Source organism: Dama dama, chromosome 5 (assembly GCF_033118175.1).
Source record: "Dama dama isolate Ldn47 chromosome 5, ASM3311817v1, whole genome shotgun sequence".
In the NCBI taxonomy this organism is placed as follows: Eukaryota; Metazoa; Chordata; class Mammalia; order Artiodactyla; family Cervidae; genus Dama; species Dama dama.
Genome location: NC_083685.1, coordinates 8081558 through 8103357, shown reverse-complemented (window position 1 = coordinate 8103357; position 21800 = coordinate 8081558). Strand labels below are relative to the sequence as shown.

General features: G+C 54.9%; 1 protein-coding gene across 2 annotated transcripts in view; it reads left to right on the top strand.

The window, feature by feature from the left end:
* Positions 1 to 1250: 1250 nt before the first annotated feature.
* Positions 1251 to 21800, top strand: part of SGSM1 (small G protein signaling modulator 1) — a 73484-nt gene continuing 52934 nt past the window's right edge. The window contains exons 1-2 of one of the 2 annotated variants that reach the window (XM_061141668.1): positions 1251 to 1336; positions 1434 to 1477. In XM_061141668.1, the coding sequence (XP_060997651.1) occupies positions 1318 to 1336; positions 1434 to 1477 (63 nt within the window). In that variant the 5' untranslated portion in view covers positions 1251 to 1317. The remainder of the gene's footprint in view (positions 1337 to 1433; positions 1478 to 21800) is intronic. The other variant, XM_061141669.1, reaches the window with a different exon arrangement.

The window sequence follows — 21800 nt, the reverse complement described above, 5'->3', positions numbered from 1 at the left end:
GGCTTCCCTCCCCCAGCAAGGGGCAGGTGTGACCCAGGCCAGACCAATCAGATGCTCCCTTTCTGCAACAGGACCTTAAATAGATGGAGTTTGTATCACCTCAGTGGTGGTGCCCTAAACACCCTGTCTCTGTCAGATGATTGTTCAAGTCTCTCTTGCTGTCCTTCCAGCGCTGCCTTGGTTTCACCCTGTTTCTGAGTCCTCCAGCCTCCCTTGGCCTCTGGGAATGGCTGTTATCCTTCCAGTCTATTCCCTTTTGCGAAGTTAGCCAAAGTCAGCGCCTGTGGCTTGTGGCCAAAGGCCCCCCGACACTGACAAATGGAGAAGAGGGGACTCTGGATCCACAGCTGGATGTACTGGAGTGGAGGTGGAATACTGGAATGCCGGAGTGGGCTGCCATTCCCTTCTCCAGGGGATCTTCCCAACCTCGGGCTGGAACCTGTGTCTCTCATGTCTCCTGCATTGGCAGGCGGGTTCTTCACCACCAGCGCCGCCTGGGGAGCCCGTCATCGGCGACTTCATGGAGGAGTCAGTCTTTTTGCTGGTGGAGGGTGTGAAATATTATGAGCACCACCAAAATGTGACAGAGACACAAAGCGAGTCGATGCTCCTGGGGAAATGGCACCGACAGACTTGCTGCATACAGGGTTGCCACAAACTTTCCATTTGTAAAAAGCAAAACCCACAATATCCCTAAAGTGCAGTAAAGCAAAACGCCATGAAAAGAAGCATGCCGACAGCGGTCCTAGTAGTGACAATAATAGATGGCAGCACAGCTGTCCTTTATGGTTTCTGGCCTTTTCCCCCTAGATGTGTGCTAAGCGCTTTACATTCAGGTCGTCATTTAAGTCTCGTATCATTCCTATGAGGTGATCATACTATATCCATTTTAAAGAGGAGAAAACAGGCTAGGAGACTGTCGGTAGGAGCCCCCCACCCCGCCCCACACCGCCACATCTGAACCAGGCACACAGCAGACAGTGAATAAATGATGCTGTCCTTCCCGGCCCCACAGAAGGAGGGTGGACGTGGAAGTGGTGGTGGTGATGGGTTTCCCCTTGGGAGGGAGGTGCAGGCGCCGGCTCCTCGGGACGCGCGGGCCCGAGGGTGTGTGTCGGGCGGGGAGGAGCCTCCGGGAGGACCTAGGCAGCCCTGCGTGGCCCCCGGGAGGGTGGGGCGGCCGCGGCCGGGCCTGACGTCTGGCGCCTGGACCGTCACTCGGCGCTCGCCCCGCCCCGCCGCGGCTGCAGCAGGCGAGTGAGCGCCCGGGAGCCGCCGCCGCCGCCGCCGCCCGGACTCGGATCGCCGCGCGCAGCCATGGCTTCGGGGCTGGCGGGTAAGGGGGCGCAGGGTGCGGGGGCGGCGGGAGGGCAGCTCCGCAGCACGGCCCCCAGCCCCGGGCTGAGCGGCCGCCCTCCCGTCTCACCCCACAGAGGCGGAGACCCGGCAGAGGCTGCTGCGCACCGTCAAGAAGGAGGTGAGTGCCGGGCGGAGGCGGGCGGCGCGACCCCCGGGGGAGGGGGTCGCCGCAGCCACCCCCAGGGAAGCGGCTCCAAAGGGCGCGTGGCCAGCTGGGGTGGGGGGGCCCGCCTGGGTGGGGGCTAACCTCCCGCAGGGCTAGAAGCAGGTGAGTTTGGGGGTGGCAGTAGAGGGGTAGGGGGGCCCTGGGGGTTATATGCTGTGCGCAGGGGCAGCTGCCGCGTGAGGGCCCTCCGGGTGGGGGGCATACCTGGACGTGTCTCGGTAGGACCCCCCTCTTGTGGAGGAGCAGGTGGGTGGGTCTCATCGAGGTGAGGAACGCACCTGGGGTGGGGGGGGGGGTGCCGCTGACAGGGCTTGTTGAGTCGGGGAGGCCTGGATAGGGCTGCAGGCAGAGGACCAGACTTCCTGAAGGGGGGAAAATTCAGTTTGGGAAAATAAAGCTTCCCACACACCCCTCCCGTAAATTCAGTCCTTGGAGCCACCCCTAGGAGCCAAGGCACCCCCTCCCTGAGAGTGCCAGGCCAGTGGGTTACTCCACTTGTAGGCATGCGTGCCTGCTCTCCTGGCAGGCAGGGTCCCCTGATCCCCCCACCCACCCGACCCTGGCAGGAGGGTGAGAATTAGTCAGGGTTCAGCTCCCCTCTGACCCTTCACTCTCCCTGGGGTTAGCCCAGTCTAGCCTTCAGAGTTAACAGTTCATGACTTTTCACAGAGCAAGAGTCTAGAGTGATGGGTGCCTAGGGAAGCACTTGGATACCTGGACTCTGTGTGTGTGTGTGTGTGTGTGTGTGTGTACACACACATGCCTGTGAGGACAGTGTGTGTGTGTGTGTGTACACGCACATGCCTGTGAGGACAGTGTGTGTGTGTGTGTACACGCACATGCCTGTGAGGACTGTGTGTGTGTGTGTGTACACGCACATGCCTGTGAGGACTGTGTGTGTGTGTGTGTGTGTACACACACATGCCTGTGAGGACAGTGTGTGTGTGTACACGCACATGCCTGTGAGGACTGTGTGTGTGTGTACATGCACATGCCTGTGAGGACAGTGTGTGTGTGTACACGCACATGCCTGTGAGGACTCTGTGTGTTTGTGTGTACACGCACATGCCTGTGGGGGTGAGGACGTGTAGCTGTGAGTATGTGTATCTGAGCACATCTGCGCGTCTCCCTGGAGATATCTAAGTGTACCTCTGTGTGTCCGTGCATCTGTGCGTTTATCTGCTTCTCTGATTGTGATTGTATCTGTGTGATGCAGGAATCTATGAATGAATGAGCCTGTGGCTGTGCCTGAGCGAGTGGCATGGGATGGCGTGAATCTGTGTATGGATGAGTGAGGCTGTGGCCATGTGTGTGTGTGTGCGCATCCCCCCCATGTCACCCCGCACCCCACCACCTGGGACCCCATCGCTGCCAAGCCTGCCTCGCCGCTGCGTTCTGAGCACTCAGCTCTCGGCCAGGAGTGGCCGCCGACCTTGGAGGCTGGCCTGGCCCTGTGCCTCCGTGTGTGTGGAGGGTGTCAGCATCTGGGGACAGTGCTGACCCCCAAAAAGGCCCTCCCCGCACGGTGGCAGCCAGCCAGCCACCGAGGGCGGCAGCGGGCCGGGACCTGTTGCGGCCCCTCCCCCTCGGGGAGCGTGGGCGTGTGTCTGTGTGTGTGTCTCCGTGTGTGGCACGTCCCGCTGTTGCTGAAAGCAGCAGCTCCAGGCTGATTGCACATTCTAGCGTCTCTGACTAAGGAGACATACAGGCCACATGGGAACCCTCAGAAAGGCCCAGAACTTTTATGCTCACAGAGACCCCTATGGGGGCCTGAAGAGAGCTCTGTCTAGACCGTCTTGCCATCGAAAGCTACATGTTCCGATGACTGTTTCAGGGGAGAGTGGGTATAGACCACCCCCTCCAAAAGCCTTCAGAGTAAAAACCTGCAATTTTTGTGTTCGTTGTTTCAGTAAACCCAGGTGTTCTATGTGCTCTCCAGGTGTTTTCACCCGGAACGCTGTGTTTTTAAGGAACTGGTCCCACTGAGGGTCGGGGGCTGGGGTGGGGGGCTTGGGGCAGGGCCAGAAGCAGAAGAGCTTGTGAGCATGTTGTGGGGAGTGATTTTGGCTCTGGGCAGGCCTCCAGCTGGGGCCCTGAACCCAGCTTAGCCACCAACTCCCTCAATGCCCTTATGAGTTCCTTCCCCTCTCGGGGACTCAGTTTCTCCGTGTCTGGGGGAGGAAGCATTGGTCCAGGGTCCTTGGAGGTCCCATCCATGTCAGTCTGGTTTGGGCTATTGGCCAGGGCGTGGGGGACACTTTCCCCCTGGTGGTTGAGGCCTGCATTTTCTCTCCTGTGAGCCGCTGAGTTTGGCGATTGGGATGAGCTTTCTGCCTGACTTGAGGCTGAGGCCATCTCCTGGTCTGAGGGACCTCTTGGCATCCTGCTTGATACCTGGGCAGGGGTGGGTGGGGGTGCAGAGGCAGACCTTGCAAGTTTGGTAAAGAACTCAAGTATCCATTGACTCTGAAGTGCAATCAGAGGGCAGAACTTTGCAAGCTGATGGCTGTTTCTAAATTTTGCATTTCTCAGGGCTCATCATTTTGGTAATTAGTGCTTCCACTTCCTGGAGGCTACTCTAAGCCATGTCCTGTGTGCACAGCAATTTTATGAGCTCAGTGAGGTTGTCCCCATTTTACAGACACAGAAACTGAGGCTCACAGGGTGAGTTCCTCACGAGCATGCAGCCCAGAAGGGACAGACCCTCCCAAGCCTGGTCTGGCATCAGAGCCAGGCTCTTACCCCCTGAATAACAAACATGCCCATCCACGTCTACACAGCACCACAATCTCAGCGTGTGTGGGTGGTATAATTTCCATTTTACAGATGAAAAAACTGGCCCAGAGAGAGTGAGCAGTGTTTCAGGGACACAGAACCAGTAAAGGGGAACAGTTTTCTGTCTCTGAGCCCTCTGTTCAGCATGGGTACCCTCCCACCAAGGGTATGGAGACAAATCCAGCCACACACACCCCAAAGCAGACCTCCTCTCTCCTTTCCTCCCTCTGGCCACCTCTTTGGGGAGCAGTGGGAAGGCAAAGGGGAGCTCTTTGCTTAGAAAACTAGGAGTCAAGTCAAGTCTTCCTTCTCTGCACCCTCTGGGTTCAAAGCCATATACCTTGTCGCAGCCTCGCCCAGAGGTGCCTCCCATCCTTATTTTTGGAATGGGGCAACTTAACAGCAAGTTTCTGTAGATAAGCCAGGCGGGTCTGCAAGCTTTTGTCTGAGCCACTGAAGCCACATAGGCCGGCAGAGGCTGTGAGGCTGGAAGCTCTGTCGAGTGCTTACTCGGCTGGGCTCTGCGGATCCCACGGTGAACTAGATTGGCTGAGTCCTCTTGGGGCTGACAGTCCAGTATGGTGGACAGACCCTGACAGACATCCCGAGGGTAATGTAATTAAAAGGATAATTGCAGGCTGTGCACCAAGGTCTGGAGGAGAAGCAAGCATCACTTGGCATTGCAAGAGCGTGTATCCGGGAGATGTAACTGCATGTAGGTGGTTCAGGAAGGCTTCCTGGAGGAAGTGGTGTTTTAAGAAGCTGTGTGAAGGATAAGTAGGCTTTTTAGGTGAAGGGATGAGGTAGCGAGAGATAGAGGGAAAACAGTTCCTGGCAGAGGGAACTGCACATGCAAACACTTGTAGTGGGAGGGAGTACCACGAACTTGGAGGAATGCGGGTGGTGGTGGCTGGGACTCGGAAATGGCTGGAGGGCAGAGGGCTGCACTCAGAGGGGCAGAGCATGTGGTCCTATCCTAAAAGCAAGAGGAAAGGAGTGGGGAGGACACGAGGAATATGGGAAGAAGAGGGTGGAGCTGAAACCGATTGCTCGTCAGTTGTGCAGTCTTGGACAAGCATCTGTCTTTACCTTCACACGTGTCTGGGTTCTAGTTTATTCGTAATGGGGATGACAGTTACTCACCTGTCAGTATAAACCGTGTGAAACCACCATGTTAGCCTGAGCTTCTCCAGGACAGGAACCTTTTCTTTTTTTCAGTTGTCTCCCTCCCCAGGGACAGCTGGGGACAGGATGGCCTCAGCATGATTTCCTCCAGTCAAATCCAGCCAACTCTCTGCTGGCTCCTTCCTGGCTCGCTTAGCCCTCCCCTCCTTGCCCCTCCCCACCTCCATCCCTTTAATTTTGTTTTGGTTCCCAGAGCAGCAGGGACTGGCTTCCCGTTGCCATGACGACTGCCATTAAAGGAGCCAGCCACGTGACGCGGGTTGATAACGGAAGCAAAGTGACTAACTGCGTTGTTTTCCTGCCTCTTGGCTGGGCCTGCTCGGCGGCCTCCTCACCGGAGGGGAGGAGGTGGGGGCTTGTGGGGGGCCGTCATCACAGCAGCTGAGCTGGGCTAGTTTGGGGAGCTGAGCCTCCCCGCCCCTGAGTGGGCGCTCGGGGCAGGCAGGTGGGACGTGCTGAGAAGGCTGGAGGAAGTCAAGAGGGGAAACAAGGGATACTAGCCCTAGGGCCACGTGGCCGTGTCCCTCTAACCCAGGGGCTCTTGATGAAGCAGGCGGGACAACTTTGCCTCCCAGGTAGGATTGCCAGATAACACACAGGTCACACAGTTAAATTCAAATTTAACATGAACAATGAATAATCTTTTGGGATAAATATGTATCAGTAAATCTGGCAGCCTTACCCCCCCCACCCACTGGGACATTTGGCAACGTCTGGAGACGTCTTCGGTTGTCAGAGCTGGGGATGCTCTGGCATCTAGTGGGGAGAGACCAGAAATGCTGCTCAACATCCCGCAAAGCACAACACAGCCCCCGTCACGAGGAAGCCTCCCGCTCAGAACGGCCCGGCTGGGCTGAGTGGTGCCTGGATGCTTGCTCCTTCACCCCTCACGACAGACAGCCCTAACAGGGAGACTCACCACCTCCTCTGCTGGATACAGGAGGAACTGGAGGCACAGGGGTGGTCACACAGCCGGCCCGTGGAGAAGCCAGGATTCAGATCCCGCTTTGCCAGGATCTGGAGGGTGGCCTCATGGCCCCTCATTCCCAGAGGGCAGAGGTTGGGAGCCACAAGCTTCAGCAGAGTCCCCAGAAGCCAGCTGGGGGTTGCAAATGTGTGTAGGGGAAGGAGATGAGTCGGGACAGGTCCACGAGTCCCAGCCTGTGCAGCGCGGTGAATGCCCCGCTGCAGCGTCTGCCCCCTCAGAGAGCGAGGAGCTCTAGAAGATTCGTGAGCAGGGCAGGGTCTTGCTTGGAGTTGTACTTCAGGAGGTTTCAACTGGCAGCAAGTGCCGAGACTGACCTTTCTTACCAGTTCCTAGAAGAAAACTTCCTCTCTCCTTTCCACAAACATTTCTTGAGCATCTGCTGGGTGCCAGGCACTGTTGCAGGAAGATTGAGAAATGAACAGAAGCAGTACCCCTGCTCACCTGGTCTTGAGAAGCTGGTGCTCAGTCGTGTCCAACTCTGTGCGACCCCACGGACTGCAGCCCGCCAGGCTCCTGTGCGCCTGTGATTCTCCAGGCAGGAATACTGGAGTGGGTGGCCATGCCCTCCCCCGGGGGATCTTCCCGACCCGAGGGTCAAACCTGCGTCTCCTGCATTGGCGGGTGTGTTCTTTACCACTAGCACCGCCTGGGAAACTCTGTTGCGAAGCTTAATAAATACATAATAAATAGGTATCAGAAGCGACAGGAGCTGTGAGGAAGATAAAGCAGGAAAGGCGGTGGAGCGTGGTGGGAAGCGTGCTCCAGAGGTGACCCTCAAGGGCGGCCTCTCTGACGGGGTGATGTTGAGCAGAGTCCTGCCGGGCAGACATCTGCGGCAAGGGTGCTGTCCCTGACAGAGGGAACGGCATGCACAAAGGGGGCCATGCCTTTGAGAGGGGGCCAGCGAGTCGCGGGGAGGCCAACGAGGCTGAAGCGGAGTGAAAAAGAACGGAGGAGGAGGGGACGGAATAGGCAGCTGGTCATGCAGGGCCTGTGGCCCTCGGAAGCTTCGGCTTTTACTCTGAGTGAGATGGAAGCTGGGGTGGGCGGGGAGGGGTTGATCACGAGAGGAGTGTGAATTCACCGATGCGTGGCTGCCAGATGGGCAGTACATGGAGGGACAAATGAGGATTCAAAGTGGTTAGGCAAGAGAGGAAACTCCTGTCTTCTTCTTTCCAAGCTTTCCATTCTTGGGCCGGAAATCACAGCCCCACACTCCCCCGCTGGGCCAAGCGCGGGTTCCAAAAACGCTGGACCGATGGAAGGAATGTTAGCAGGAATACTGGGTGGGGTATTTTGGGGGCGCTCTGATGCTTGCAGGGTTGACTCACATCAGTTATGTGTGTCGTGTTTTCAGGCTTAAGACAGCAGAAATGCTCATGAATAATGCAGCCATATCTGCACATGGCCCAGTTTGATGCTCGCTTTCCTGTATCTGGCAGTGCGGCTTCCTGGAGCTTTTGATAGTGGCGGGCTTGGATACAACGTGACGGGTGTCAGGAGGGATGCTGGCTTTCCTGCTTAAGTGTAGTCTGCCTGGGTCCCCCTGCAGTAACCTCCTGGGGGGCTCAGGAGAGGGTGCTGGTTGGCACGTGGGGAAGGGCATTTCTGCCTCCCCCCACCACGTTGGGCCCACAGTTGTTGGCTGCAGACCCCAGGATGGGAGGTGAGGACACCCAAGTCCTTGTCCCCATGCTGACCCTAACAATCTGTGGCCTCCTAGCAGGTCCCTTCTCCCTGTCTTGTTCTCCTGCTTTCTAAGTGGATGCAGTCAGACAGCTCAGGGATTCTAAGAACCTCCAACCATCTGATTTGGCCGCCATCACTTTCCGAGAGCCAAGTCTCCCCCGTGTTTTCTCTACTCTGAATTTGCCAAGTCTGTATTTAAGACTTATTAAAAAAAAACTCAGTAGCTGATAAGACTTTTAGGGAGCCTTCACTCAAGGGAAACAGGGCTCGACTAAAGCCATTCTAAAGGAATAAAGATTTAAAAAAGAAAAAAAAAAACAGCATTTACTGGGCTTTTTATGTGAATGACCTCACTTAAGCATCTCAGTGACCCCTGAAGTGGATAAAACATTCTCCCTAACAGAGAAAGATGTTGGGACACAAGAGATGACAAGTGCCTTGCCCACGGTCACGGAGATTGTCAGTGGTACAGAGTGGGGGTCTGAGTCCCGAACCCTGCTCTCTATCACTGCAGAGCCCAAACCAGTGACCCACATGTGGTTGTAAGTGACGCCGGGAGTGTGGAGGTGGGGATAAGGCCAAGCTTTGAAAGCAAACAGCCTTGAGTTTAGGTCACAGCCCTGCCCTTTAGGGGCTGCGGGATCCTCTCGGACTTGAGTTCCCACGTGTACCAGTCCGCTGGGGCCTCATCTGCCGCTCTGTTGTGCTATCACCAGGGGGTTGTTTGTGGAGGGACCAGGCACGGTACTCGGCTCACCCACTTAAGAGTGAGGTAGAACCCAGGTCAGCATGAGAAGGACATTTTGCTGCCCTTTCTGGTCACACCAAACTTGCAGGTGCCCTCAGCATGGAATCGTGCCCTCCTTGGGTCAGCCCGGGGCTGAGGGGGTGAGGGGCAGGGGCAGGGCCACAGGAGGGGTGCTGTGGACTGGGGAGGGGCGTGTTTGGGGATCCAGAGGGATGGAGCCCCTGAGTCGGAGTCCGGGAAGCTGAGTCTTGACGTCTGGCATCACCACCCTGAGGTGGGCAGCTGGAGCGTCCCTCTGTGTCCGGCCACTCATCGGTCCCCAGTGGAGGTAATCCCTCTGCCTCAGGAGGTCGGAAACCATCGTGAGCCTGCTGGCCCTGCCTTTCGTTTAGTGGTGCAAGAAGATAGGAGATGAATAGTTTTTGCTTGGGGGTTTATTTGGTGCTTTTTCTTTGCAAAATCTTCAGGGAACTCAGTTTCTGGGTGTTTGTAAAGGACAGTGACAGGACCTTTTGCAGTAGACCCACACACAAAAATCGGATAACTGAAGCCCCAGGAGTTCAAGGGGCTTGGTGATACTTGCAGTGTTCAGTGAATTCTCCTCTAATTATTATTTAATGCATTATGTTGAAATAGAAAGTTAGAATTAGAGTGGCTATTATTTTTCTTTAAAAAAAAAAAGAAATAAAGACATCTTTACCACTACCATTTATTAAACACTAAGTGCTTAGCTCTGGCTCATTTAATCCACAAAGCAGTCTTCCTTTAGGGTAGGCACAGATTGCAGCTCCTCTTTACTGATGAAGAAACTGAAGCTCAGAGAGGTTAAGAAACCAGACTAAGGTCGCACAGCTGCGAAGCAGCAGAGCAGCATATTTTAGCCAGCCCCACCCATTTCAAGTTGGACCATAACTTGCTAACAAAACTAGTTCAGTGAATAAGTAAATCTACAAATATAAAACAGAAAGGGGAAGAGAGGCTAAGAAGTGGATATATTGGTGCAAGAGCTTGGGAAGCTGTGGAGTGACCCGCTTTAGGTACGGCTGTATCCAGGGGTTCCAATGATGTCATCTCTCCATCTCTCTGCACTGCTTTTTCTCTATGTAGGCTTTATGCTCTGTCTGTCTCTATGGGGAGGTCGAGTGTTGCCCAGCCGCTCTCAGGGCACAATCTGTCAGCTTGGCATCAACAGAAACCGAGCTTCCCCTTCCCCATGGTTCTAGCAGAAGTCTCAGGATGCGACACCGGGCAGGGGTCTGCCCGGTCAGATAGTTCTCCTCTGGGGTGTGCAAACCCTGAGACTGTACGAACAGTCTGTATGTGCCGTATGGAGAGGGTATCCTCCCTTCTCCTCAGGACCCGTAAAGGATCCACAGCCCAAACACTCCAGTACGGTAGGTGTTCTCCACTGTGGTTTTAAATAAAGCTTTCACCGAGTTTATAAAAGAAAACACCTTGCAAGGTGCAGGGATACAAAGATGAATACAGTACAGTTCTCTGCCCTCCACGTGCTCAGAGATGAAATGGTGTCTCCTAATTTCTAAACCAGTGAGTCTTCCAATAATAATAACAACCCCTAATAATAATCTTTTTTTTTTCCTTCGCTTCAGTCGTGTCCAACTCTGTGTGACCCCGTAAATGGCAGCCCAGCAGGCTCTGCCGTCCCTGGGATTCGCCAGGCAGGAACACTGGAGTGGGCTGCCATTTCCTTCTCCAGTGCGTGAAAGTGAAAAGTGAAAGTGAAGTCGCTCAGTCGTGTCCGACTCTTCTCCACCCCATGGACTGCAGCCTACCAGGCTCCTCCGTCCATGGGATTGTCCAGGCAAGAGTCCTGGAGTGGGGCGCCGTTGCCTTCTCCGTGGTGAGCATTTATTGGGCACCTACTGTGTTCCAGACTGGTACTGTCCAGTGTGAACTACTATTCACATGTGCCTATTTACATTTAAATTGAGTAAAATTAAATTTAAAATACTGTTCCTCAACCTCACTGGGTACCTTTCAGGTACTCAGTAGCCCCACATGGCTAGTGATACCGTATGGGACAACACAGGGATGGAGCATGTCCAGAAAGTTCTGTCATCTTCTAGACACTGTGCTAAGTGCTTTATATCCATTGATGTATTTAATCTTTAAAAAATCCCTAATGAATAGGACCTGCCCCAGAGGTAGGGGTGTTGTTGTTGAGTCACTAAGTCATGTCCGACTCTTTGCGACCCCATGGACTGCAGCATGCTAGGTTCCTCTGTCCTGCACTGTCTTCGGAGTTTGCACAGATTTGTGTCCACTGAGTCAGTGATGCTATCTAACCATCTCATCCCCCGCCGCCCCCTTCTCCTATTGCCTTCAGTCTTTCCCAGCATCAAGGTCTTTTCCAGTGGGTAGACTCTTCACATCAGGTGGCCAAAGTATTGGAGCTTCAGCTTGAGCTTGAGTCCTTCCAATGATATATTCAGGGTTGATTTCCTTTAGGATTCACTGGTTTGATCTTCTTGCTGTCCAAGGGACTGTCAAGAGTCTTCTCCAACACCACAGTCCGAAAGCATCAATTTTTCGGCACTCAATTCTTCGGCCCAGGGCTTACATCCATTTGTGACCCCTGGAAAAGCCATAGCTTTGACTATTTAGGTCCTATTTATCATCCCATTTTACAGATAAGTAAACCAAAGCACAGAGGAAGTGAAGTGACTTGCCCAAGGTCACAGAGGTGGTAAAAAACCAGGATTCTAACCCAACCCTTAGACCCAGTATCTCACTGCTTTTCCTCCTAAGGTTTGCTGGAGGTAACTGGTCCATTTTCTGGTCTACACTGTGTGTGAACCATCTGGGAATTCCATTTCTTACTTTCCTGTGGCCCCTACACCCCCAAATTTCAGGCAGCCTTCCAGAGAATCTCGGCAGCGTCTGGAGTCTGTGCACCTTCCTCATCCATGAAGCCCTTGGGTCTGCGGAAACAGGGAGGGTTGCCAGGGGAGCCGCCACACGCAGCGGGCCGGGCACTGGGAGAAAGCTGGCGGGCGTCCAGGCTGTGGGCTGAGAATGTGGAACACGTGGGCCTGGGGACGGGGGGAAGCTGGGACAGCTGTCTTTGAGGCTCCTCCGTCTCCATCATTGGCTGGGTGTAGGAGTATTGGCTGAAAGGACCTTTTGCCCAAGATGCCCCCTGGCAAATGCTCTTAGGATCAGGCCCTGGGGGAGGCTTCTTGTCAAGGGGAGTTTAGGGCACCCATGCGGGGTGTCCTGTTGGTGGGAACCCCCTTCTTAGCCACAGAACACCTCTCCTTCCAGGCCTGGCTGGCTGGCCAGTCCTCCGACTCTTCGGAAACAATGCAGGTGCCTATTTATAGCACGTCGGTAAACCATTAACTGGGGCCGGCCTGGCAGCAGACTGGGAGAGGCGTTTGCTTCTGCAAGCCCACAGCCACCTTTAGGGTCGTTAGGAGTGAGGAACCGGAGGGAGGGTTTTTCTAACCGCCTGGAGACTCGCATGCGACCGTCTCATCATTTATTTGTCTGCTTACTCCCATCACACAGGTGGGCCCGCAGAAGGACGCCCCTGGGGCTTTGCCTTCCTTACCTGTGGATGTGGCGGGCAGGATGGGAGGATGTGGGCAGGGAGGGTGCGGCGGGTCAGTCCCGGAACTGCAGGTGAGAGAGAGTCCAGCAAAGGAAGCCTTGATCCGTTCCCCGTGGTTGCTGAGGTCCTAGCTGGGGTGGACCCCAGCTCTGCGAGACCCCGAAGGCCCCCCGCGGCCCATGCAGACTGAGGGCGCAGAGGAGTGCCTTAGCCTGTCTTCCCAAAAGCTGGAACCCCTGCCAACATCCTCCATGAGCGGCAGAGTGAGGGAAAGACATTAAAAAACAAAGAATAGATTTTATTTTTAAAAGCAGTTTTAGGTTCCCTGTAAAAATTAAGTGGAAAGTGCAGAGATTTCCCTTACACTCCCCACCCCCACTTCCCTTCTGAGCTTCCCTGGTGGAGGCTGGTAAAGAATCCGCCTGCCGTGTGGGAGACCTGGGTTTGATCCCTGGGTTAGGAAGATTCCCTGGAGAATGGATAGGCTTCCCAGTCCAGTATTCTGGCCTGGAAAATTCTATGGGCTGTCTAGTCCATGGGGTTACAAAGAGTCAGACACGACTAAGCGACTTTCACTTTCACTTTCCCCACCCCCACACATCGACAGCCTTCCCCTATTATGGACCCTCCACCACCAAAGTGGAACATTTATTAACAATGGAAGAACCAACACGAACGCATCATTGTCACCCCAAGTTCATAGTTACGTTAGGCTTCACTCTTGGTGATGTACATTCTGTGGGTCTGGACCAATACGTAAGGACAGGTATCCACCATTAGAGGATCACACAGAATACTCTCGTGCATGCGTGCTAAGTCTCTTCAGTCGTGTCCAACTCTCCGACCCTTTGGACTGCAGCCCGCCAGGCTCTTCTCTGCCTATAGGGTGCTCCAGGCAAGACTTGGAGTGGGTCGCCGTGCCCTCCTCCAGGGGATCTTCCCGACCTGGGGATCGAACCTCGAATCTCTTATGTCTCTTGCACTGGCCTACAGGTTCTTCACCACCGAGCCCCCTGGGAAGAATACTCCTAGTACCCTATTGTCCGTGCTCTGACTGTTCATCTCTCTCTCTCCCCTGGCAACCACCGATCCTCTTACTGTCTGCATAGTTTTGCCTTTTCCAGAATGTCCTACAGGTGGAGTCATGCCGTATGTTGCCTTTTGAGATTGGCTTCTTTCATTTACTAATAAGCATTTCAGCCCGGAAGTTTCATTTTGTGACTGTGATTCACCTTGGGGAGCCGATGAGTGGCAGAGAGAGGGTGCTAGGAGGTAAGCTGGGAGAGCTGAGTAATGAAAGATGACGGCTGGGGCAGAGGTGGAGCCGGCAGGCGCTGCTGGACCGTGGCTGTGACGGTGACATTGGGCTCGCCGGGCTGAGGGAGCAGGTGCATTGGCCACCTGGCTGCTGGGGTCCCCACTGTGACCTGGGACTGTGGAGCAGGAGACCTGGATACAGATCCCAGCCTCTTCACTGGCCAGATGATCTTTGTCCCTCCCAGGTCCACCGCTTCCTTGGGAAAATGAGAATAATAACAATAATACCTGTATCATTGTGAATCTCTGGGCTCACTTTCATAAAGCGCCTACTGAGCGTGCAGGAAGCATCTGTATGTTGAATGAATGAATGAATCTACCATGTGCCGGGCTCAGTGCAGGGCAGACAGTCGTGGGTTTGAATCCCTGCCCTGCCGTTTGAAAACCTTGTGCTCTTGGGAAGTCTTTTAGTCTCACCGAGACTCAGTTTCCTCATATGTAACATGGGGAGAGTAACTGTACCCATTTTTCCAAATTGCCACAAGGACTGGATGCGATAAACCCCTAAACACAGTGCCAGGCACACAGTGAGGCCCTTATAAGTAAATGCGGGTGGTTCTCACATAAAACAGATGCATAAAGCACCTACTATGTGGCTGCTGTTGTGTTCAGTGCTCCATGTTGAGTTCTCTAAGTGTTTATGTTTACTTTGGATATTAACCCTTTATCAGTCATAACATATGCATGTATTTTCTCCCATTCTGTTTAGATTGTCTTTTTGTTTTGTCGATGGTTTCCCTTGCTGTGCAAAAAGCTTTTAAGTTTAATTAGGCCCCATTTGTTTATTTCTGCTTTTGTTTCTTTTGCCTTCAGAGGCAGAGCCAAGAGATACTGCTATGGAATGTATTATCTTAGCCCGTGAGGCAATACTAACACAAACAGTAATGCAACACTAACGTGAATAGTACTCATTGTACAGATGGGAATGCTGAGGCTCAGAGAAGAGACACGGTCTGCCCGGGATCATGCGTGTGTGAGCTGGGGTCTGAGTTCTGGAAGTTCGATTGCAGAGTCCAGCGCTCACGACTGTGCCGTGGGTGTTATTCTGTGTGTGTGCTCAGTTGTGTCCAACTCTTTGCGACCCCTGTAGTCCACCAGGTTCCTCTGTCCATGGAGTTTCCCAGGCAAGAATACTGGAGTGGGTTGCCCTTGCCTCCTCTGGGGGATCTTCCCAACCCAGGAATCAAATCCGCATCTCTTGTGTCCCCTGCATTGACAGGCGGCTTCCTTGCCTGGAAACAGGTGGGGGTGGGCAGGGCATCACATCAGCTTGAGGGCCTCTCAGGAGGGAGTGAGAAGCTCACAGTACTTGGTTCCAAGTGTGAGCCTCGGGCTGGTTTTCCAGAGCTGGAGATGGAGGTAGGAGGTAGGGTGTCAGGTGGAGAGGACTGCAGAAGTGAAGGTCAGCTGGTGGGAGTCACGTGGGTCACCCGGAAGGAGTGCACGTGTGACTGGGAAGGGACAGGATTCGGCTGGAAAGGAAGGTGGGGGCCACATGGACGCGGTCACGATTTGCAGGGCGGTCCCATCCGGGTCCAGCCCCCATGTCTGTGTCTGTGCTTTGGAGCTTCCCAAAATATTCCCGTCCCCTCCCCCTCCCCCCACCCATCAGGCCTGTTCCAGCCCCTCCCACCTCTCACCTCCTGCTTGCCTCGCCCATAACAAATTGAAAAATACAGAGCCGCCAGCCGTTTCCATGTAGTGCTTTTCCCTGCCACTCCATACTCTGTTCCTCCCTTTGAGCTCCAGGGCGCCTCTGTGGGGACAGTAGCAGGAGGAAGCTTTTCCCCTCTGCTTTCCAGTTGGTGACTCTGAAGCCCAGAGAGTTCATTTCTACATGTATTCAGAACTTGAAGATCACCTCCTCCAGGAAGCCCTCCCTGACCTCCCCACTTCCCCAGTTTCCTTGCTATTTGTTCTCATAGAACCAAGTTTTTTCGCTGCAGAGAATTGGTCTCACTTCACACCGGTTGGTGTGATTTAGTTAATGTCTTTCCACTCAGCTGGACTGTGACTTCCGTGAGGACAGAGACTGAATCTGCTCGCTGCCTGATGCCAGACGCGTAGGAGGTGCTCTATGAATGTTGAGTAAATGAATGTGTTTTGGTTCATGTGGTCCGGGCTGGGAAGGCAGCTGTCAGTGGAATATGGAAGAGGTGCACTTATCCCCGCTTGGGATATGGAGAGTCCAGGAAGGCTGCCAGGAGGAGGAGACGCCCGAGCTGAAACCCAACTTGCAGTTAGCAAGCTGGAGTGTGCATGGAGGGGCATCTGGCAGAAGGTGCCACGTGGGCAAAGGCGTGGAGGTGAGCCCATCGCGTTGCCTTTGAGGACCCACATCCAGGAGTCAGTTATTCCAGGCAGGATTGGAAATACTGGCCTCTTACGGTGTCTGCATCTTGCTGTCAGCATCCGGAGTGCCTGCAGAGGGGCCCAGCCCATCAACCACTCACCCCCTCACCCCAGTCATCGTTGAGGGGGCCTCTGTGTCACCCCCCTCTTCTTCCCAATTTCCCCACATGCTGAGAGTTTTTTTTTTTTTTTTTTTGAGAGTTATTTTTAAAACCACCTCGAAGGCCCTCCAGGCATCCTAATTTAGCAGTCCTCGCCACTGTGCGTTTCTTGCAGAGTTGTAAGAGTCAGCTGCCTGGGGGCCTTCATCGCAGAAGCTGATGCTGCCTCAGCATTAGCCACCCGCCTGCACGGCCAGGCACCGGCCCCCTGAGACCCCAGCTGGGGTTGGCACGCTCCCCGCTGGCCTCCGAGGAGCAGGTGGCGGCTCCGAGGGTGTTTATTTAGGCCTCCTGTCGGCCGCAGGCCTTGCGCTGGGTGCTATAAACCGGGTGTCCATGTTTATGGACGGCTCTTGAGTTGAGAGGGCTTTCTATGTTTTACAAAGAGCTGTAAAAACGAAGGAGACTCGTTTAGACCATAGGTGGCTGAAAAGAGGTTTGCCAGATTTAGCAAATGAAAATTCAGAACACCCAATTCAATCTGGATTTCAGGGAAAGATTAATGTTTTAGTAAAACACCCACCATGCACTCTTTAGGACATACTTATACTAAATATATATTTATCTGAAATTTACATTTCACTGGGCATCCTGTGTTTTACATGGCAGCCTTGTCCCAAAGCCTGAAACATTTGCTGTCTGACTCGTTATAGAAGAAGTTTGTCAACCCCAGCCTTACACAACAGCAAACACGATCCATCATAACGGCTTTGGACACTGCCTGGAACCCAGTTCCATACGCACTGGATGCTGGTATAAGTGTTATTAATATAATCAGAGCGATCACCAAATATATACTGAACTGCTTGTCCAGTCACTGTCCTAGGGGCTCAGGGTTTACTTGAGAGAGGTGGACCCTGAGCACGTAAATCCAAAGATGTGTAGTGATGGTCAGGCCGCGATGAGTTCTAAGGTGCCACGGACAATGCTCTGTTTTAGGGCAGTTCTGAGCGCTGTGCCTGTTTTGTCTTTGGACTCTCCCCATAGCCCTGTGAGGTGCTGCAAAACCTCGTCCCCATTTCACAGATGGGGAAACTGAGGCCTGGGATTCCCCCAGCTGGCAGCAGAGCTGGAGTTTGACCGCAGCCTGGTGGCTCCCAGCCCTTGTTCTTACGTCACTAAAGGGCCTCCCTTTATACGGTGGCAGCTGTGTGCTGGATCCCACATAAGGCCCCCTGCCTGTATTTTCCACAGCCCTTAATGACAGTCCTGCATACTGGGCTTAGAGGGGGTGAAGCCAGCACAGTGTGGGGGGGCAGGGAGGAGGAGCAAGGCGATTTGGAACCTGGCAGGGCCCCAGGCGGGCAGCGTGAGAGTGCCTGGGTGTGAGCAGGTGGCAGGTGTGAGGAGGATGTGACAGGATGGCCGGGGTGGGGGTGCCCAGGAGCCCCCCTTCCAGCTGTGCAGACTGGCCCGGATTTCCCTGCCTCCCTTCAGAGATGAATCCTCCCTTTATGCTGTTTAAATATTTGCAGGTGGAGGGAGGTTGGGGTGAAGGAGGGCGGGGCGTGTTTCTGAATGGTTTCAGGGTGAGGCCGGAGGTGCAGGGGCCGGCGCTCCGAGGCCTGACGTGGAGGGGCGGGACCGGGCCACAGCCAGAGGAAGTCGAGGTTGCTCGGCCGAATAGAGCTGAAGGGCCTCTTAGTACCTGCCCATTCGCTGAGTAACTAACCCTCGTGAAAATCCACCCCAGGCCAGGCAGTGGACCTGACCAGCACTGTCATCTCAGGAGTCACTGCTGTTTGTAGAATCCCTACTGTGTTCTAGGCACTGTCTCCACGATCTCATTCACGCCTCACGTCCCTGTGAGGTGGGGGGTGCTAAGACCCCCACACACACCGTCTTCCAGATGGGGAAGCTTGTCCAGCGTCAGGCGGGCAGTGAGCGGCCAAGGACTTGACCCCAGGTCAGTGACTCCACCTCACAGGCTCTTAGCCTCTCTCACCTGCCTCCTGACATCCTATCTTTAGAGCTGCGAGGCTGGTTCCACAAGGAGCGAGCTCCCCATCGTTGGAGGAATGCAAGCCGATGTTGGAGGACTCCTGAGAATGGAACTGGAGAGGGATCGCAGCTTCCTGACCACTGTGACCTTTGAGGTCCCCCCTGCCTCTGAAGGGTCCCCACAGTGGTTAGCAGGGTCACATCTGGGTGAACCTCTTTCCAGCCCCAAGTTGGGAGACACCAAGGAGTCCTGCCTCACAGATTTCTCAGCGCCTGACCCACGACTGGGCAAGGCTGGAGGCAGGGCCCCAGGTCAGGCTGTCAGGAAGACCTGGGTTCAAGTTCCGGCTGTGTGACCTTCAGGCAAGTTGTATAAACTCTCCATGCCTCACTTTATCCACCTTTAAAAATAGAAGATAATAACGCTTTTGATTAAATCAGACTTTCTATACAGCTCACCTGGCCCTTAGTAGGTACTGTTAGTAAACATTCTCTTTAATAACAAAAGCAGAACAATGAAACAAAAGGAGAATAACAAAAGCATTTGCTTCACAGTAGCCTCTGGCTTCTGCAGAGAGAGACAAAGTATTATTAGAACAAAGGCCCTGGGTCTGCCCTAGGCACTGCCCTAGGGGCTTAAGGTTTCCTTGGGAGAGATGAACACTGAACAGGTTCACGTAGTGATGATCCACAGATCCACAGGCGTGTAGTGACCATCAGGCCCTGGATCTGAATGCTGTCGCCTCTTCATGGCCTGGGTCAGATTAGCTAATTCTGTGTGTGTGTGTGTATCAGTTTCCCCATCTATAAAATGGGAATAACTTGGGAAATGGCCTCAAGGTTGTGTTTACAAACAGTCCCCAGAACATAGCGAGTGCTCCCCAAAAAAGTGAGAGTACGCTTTAGCGCCATAAAGCTCCTACTGTGTGCTGCCCCAGCCTGCCCTTTCACCAGCGACGTCTCGTTTAATCCTCAGCGCAGCCCCGTGGGTTGGTGGGTTCCACTTCACAGTTGAGGAAGCAGAGTTGGCAGCAGGGGGGTGACCTGATCGCGCCCACACAGGACACCCACCACTGAGCCGGGGTGGGAACGCAGGTCTGTGCGGCTCCAGAGCAGCGCCAACCACGGCCACGGCCTCCATGCTGCCGAGGCGGGGCGTGGCTCCTGGGCCCAGGCTTGGGAAGTCACACTGGGTGCCAGGATGCCACCCTGCCACCCCCACGGTCTCCACACCACCCCGCGGCCCTTCCGAGCTGTCTGCCTCCACAGTGGACCACACTCAAGACCATGTCTGGCGGCCTGAGAGGGGGAAGGTGGTTGAGAATTTGAGAGGCCCTCTGTGGCTGCCAGGCCCTCTTCCCCCACCCACAGTGCTGGTCAGTCCTCGGGGATGGTGCCCCCCAACTCGCAGGAGTGGGCAGCAGCTTCTTTCTTCCCGCCGCGAGACCATGCCCTCTTCTGCAGGATTCTCAGGGCAGGCTCCCACGGCATTGCCTTTTAATTTCCTCCCTGGCCTCCGGCTGTCGGCCCGTTATTAACTTCTGGGGAGATGCGCTAGCCCACAGCTGGGAGCCAGCAGAAGTGGGGAGGGGCCTTTACTCACCGGAACCCCTCCTTCAGGCTGAGAACACCTCGATGCTGTGTTCTCCCCTCCAGCCCCCTACCCTGGATCCATGCCCGGGGCTCCTCCCTGCAGCCAGCTTCCTGACTGTGTGACCTCAAGATCTGAGTTTGGGATCCGCAGCTGTAAGCAAACAGTCTTCTCTGGCAGATTTTGAACTTGAGACAGGGCATGTGTGCAGTCAGGGTGCTGATAGGAAGCAGATGGCTCCCCCAAACCGAGGACATTAAGATGAATTTAATAAAAGCCTGTTGACTACGGCTAGGGAAGGATGCTGAGAGACCGCAGGAAGCATGCAGCACTCTGTGATATTAACATTGGGAAGCCAGGAAGCACCACCGCCCCCAGCCTGACCAGGGTGTGAGAAAGTCATTCCCAGGAGGAGCTTGCTGTGTGGAGAGGGTCCCTGGACACAGCCATGACTGCTGTGTCTCTTCCTTGAGGATTTGGGGGCAGTTCCCTGTTTTATATCCTCCCCCACCCTTCCCTACTCTCTCCCGCCCTCCGTCTCCATCTCCTTAGCTCCTCTGTGCAGTCGGAGCGTGCAGAAGATCACTGGGGGGTCTTGATAACCACCCTGGGGTTTCTGATTCAGTAGGTCCAGGGTGAGGCCGAGCGTTTGTATCTATAACCAGTACCCAGCTGGTGCTGGTACCTCTAGGCTCCTCCTGGAGCAGCTCTGCCAGTCCCCATTGCACGTACCTGGTGCCTCTCTTAGCGTGTGGCTCTTAGGACTAAGGGCCCCTCCAGCCCAGGACTGTCCGACTACATCCCCACGGCTTTCCCCACCTTGAGCTCAGTACCCAAGGGCTGATTCTCCTGCTGCCTGCCCAGATGAGTTCCCCTGCATCTGTATCATTTGCAACTTGTCCCTGGAGATTGCTGTCCAGACGCGTTGATGGGAGGTCAGCACTGAGATGCAGGTCAGGATGCAGGAAGTTTACGGGGGCCTGCTCTTGGGGTCAACTCCAGGGGAGGTGAGGCAGAGCAGCGGGAGTGAGTGGAAGGAGAAGTTGGGCCCTGAGCTGGCCTCCACGGAAGCCCCCGGCAGCCCCCACCAGCCCTGTGGGGAACTGGGAGGGCCCTTGTGAGCTGTCCCCTGTGAGGGCAAGGATGCCGGATTTTCACAGCCACATGCATCATTTCCTGGACGGCACCTGCCCCGCTGACCTCGGGAGGGAGCAAGACTTTGGAAGGGCTCTCTGTGCAGCTGAGGTGACCCTCTTCCGAGGGGCCAGAAGCTCTCCCAGCCTCTGGTCCTCATGGGATCCGAGTGGTGCCTTGCGGCAGCTGCCACATCATCAGAACCATCTCACGATCCACCCCTCTCCCCGCCCTCCTCTCTCTGTCCCTGAGGCCCATGGCCCCTGCACCCCACACTCTTCCTTCCTCTCCAGCCCCAAACCAGAAAGCCCTCTAGCTAGCACTCAAGAGCACAGAGTGCCCCCCCCCACAGGTTTTTGCCCCCAAAGCAAAACACCTGCCCACAGTTTTGCCACCAGCGGACCTCTGAATCTTCATTTTGCTCGGCCAGGCCCTCCTGCAGCTCCGAGAAGTAAAAGCACCCCCCGCCCAAGACCCCACCCCGCTTGCATTTCATCAGTGCTACCTGCCATGTGCCATGGGTCGGGATGTCCCAGGCCTTCCAGAGAGAGAGGAAGATGGCAGAGGCGTGAGTCGGCTCAGGCTGCCACAGCAGGGGACCACACACTGGGCAGCTTGAACAGCAGGAATGCATTTTCTCACAGCTCTGGCGGCTGGAAGTCCGAGATCAAGGTGTCGGCAGGACGGGTTCCTTCTGAGGGCCTCGCGGGAAGGGTCTGAGAGGTCTCCCCCCTCAGCTGTCAATGACTGTCTGCTCCCTGAATCTTCCCATGCTCTTCCTTTGTGACCGTCCGTGTTCAAATTTCCTCTTCGTGTAAGG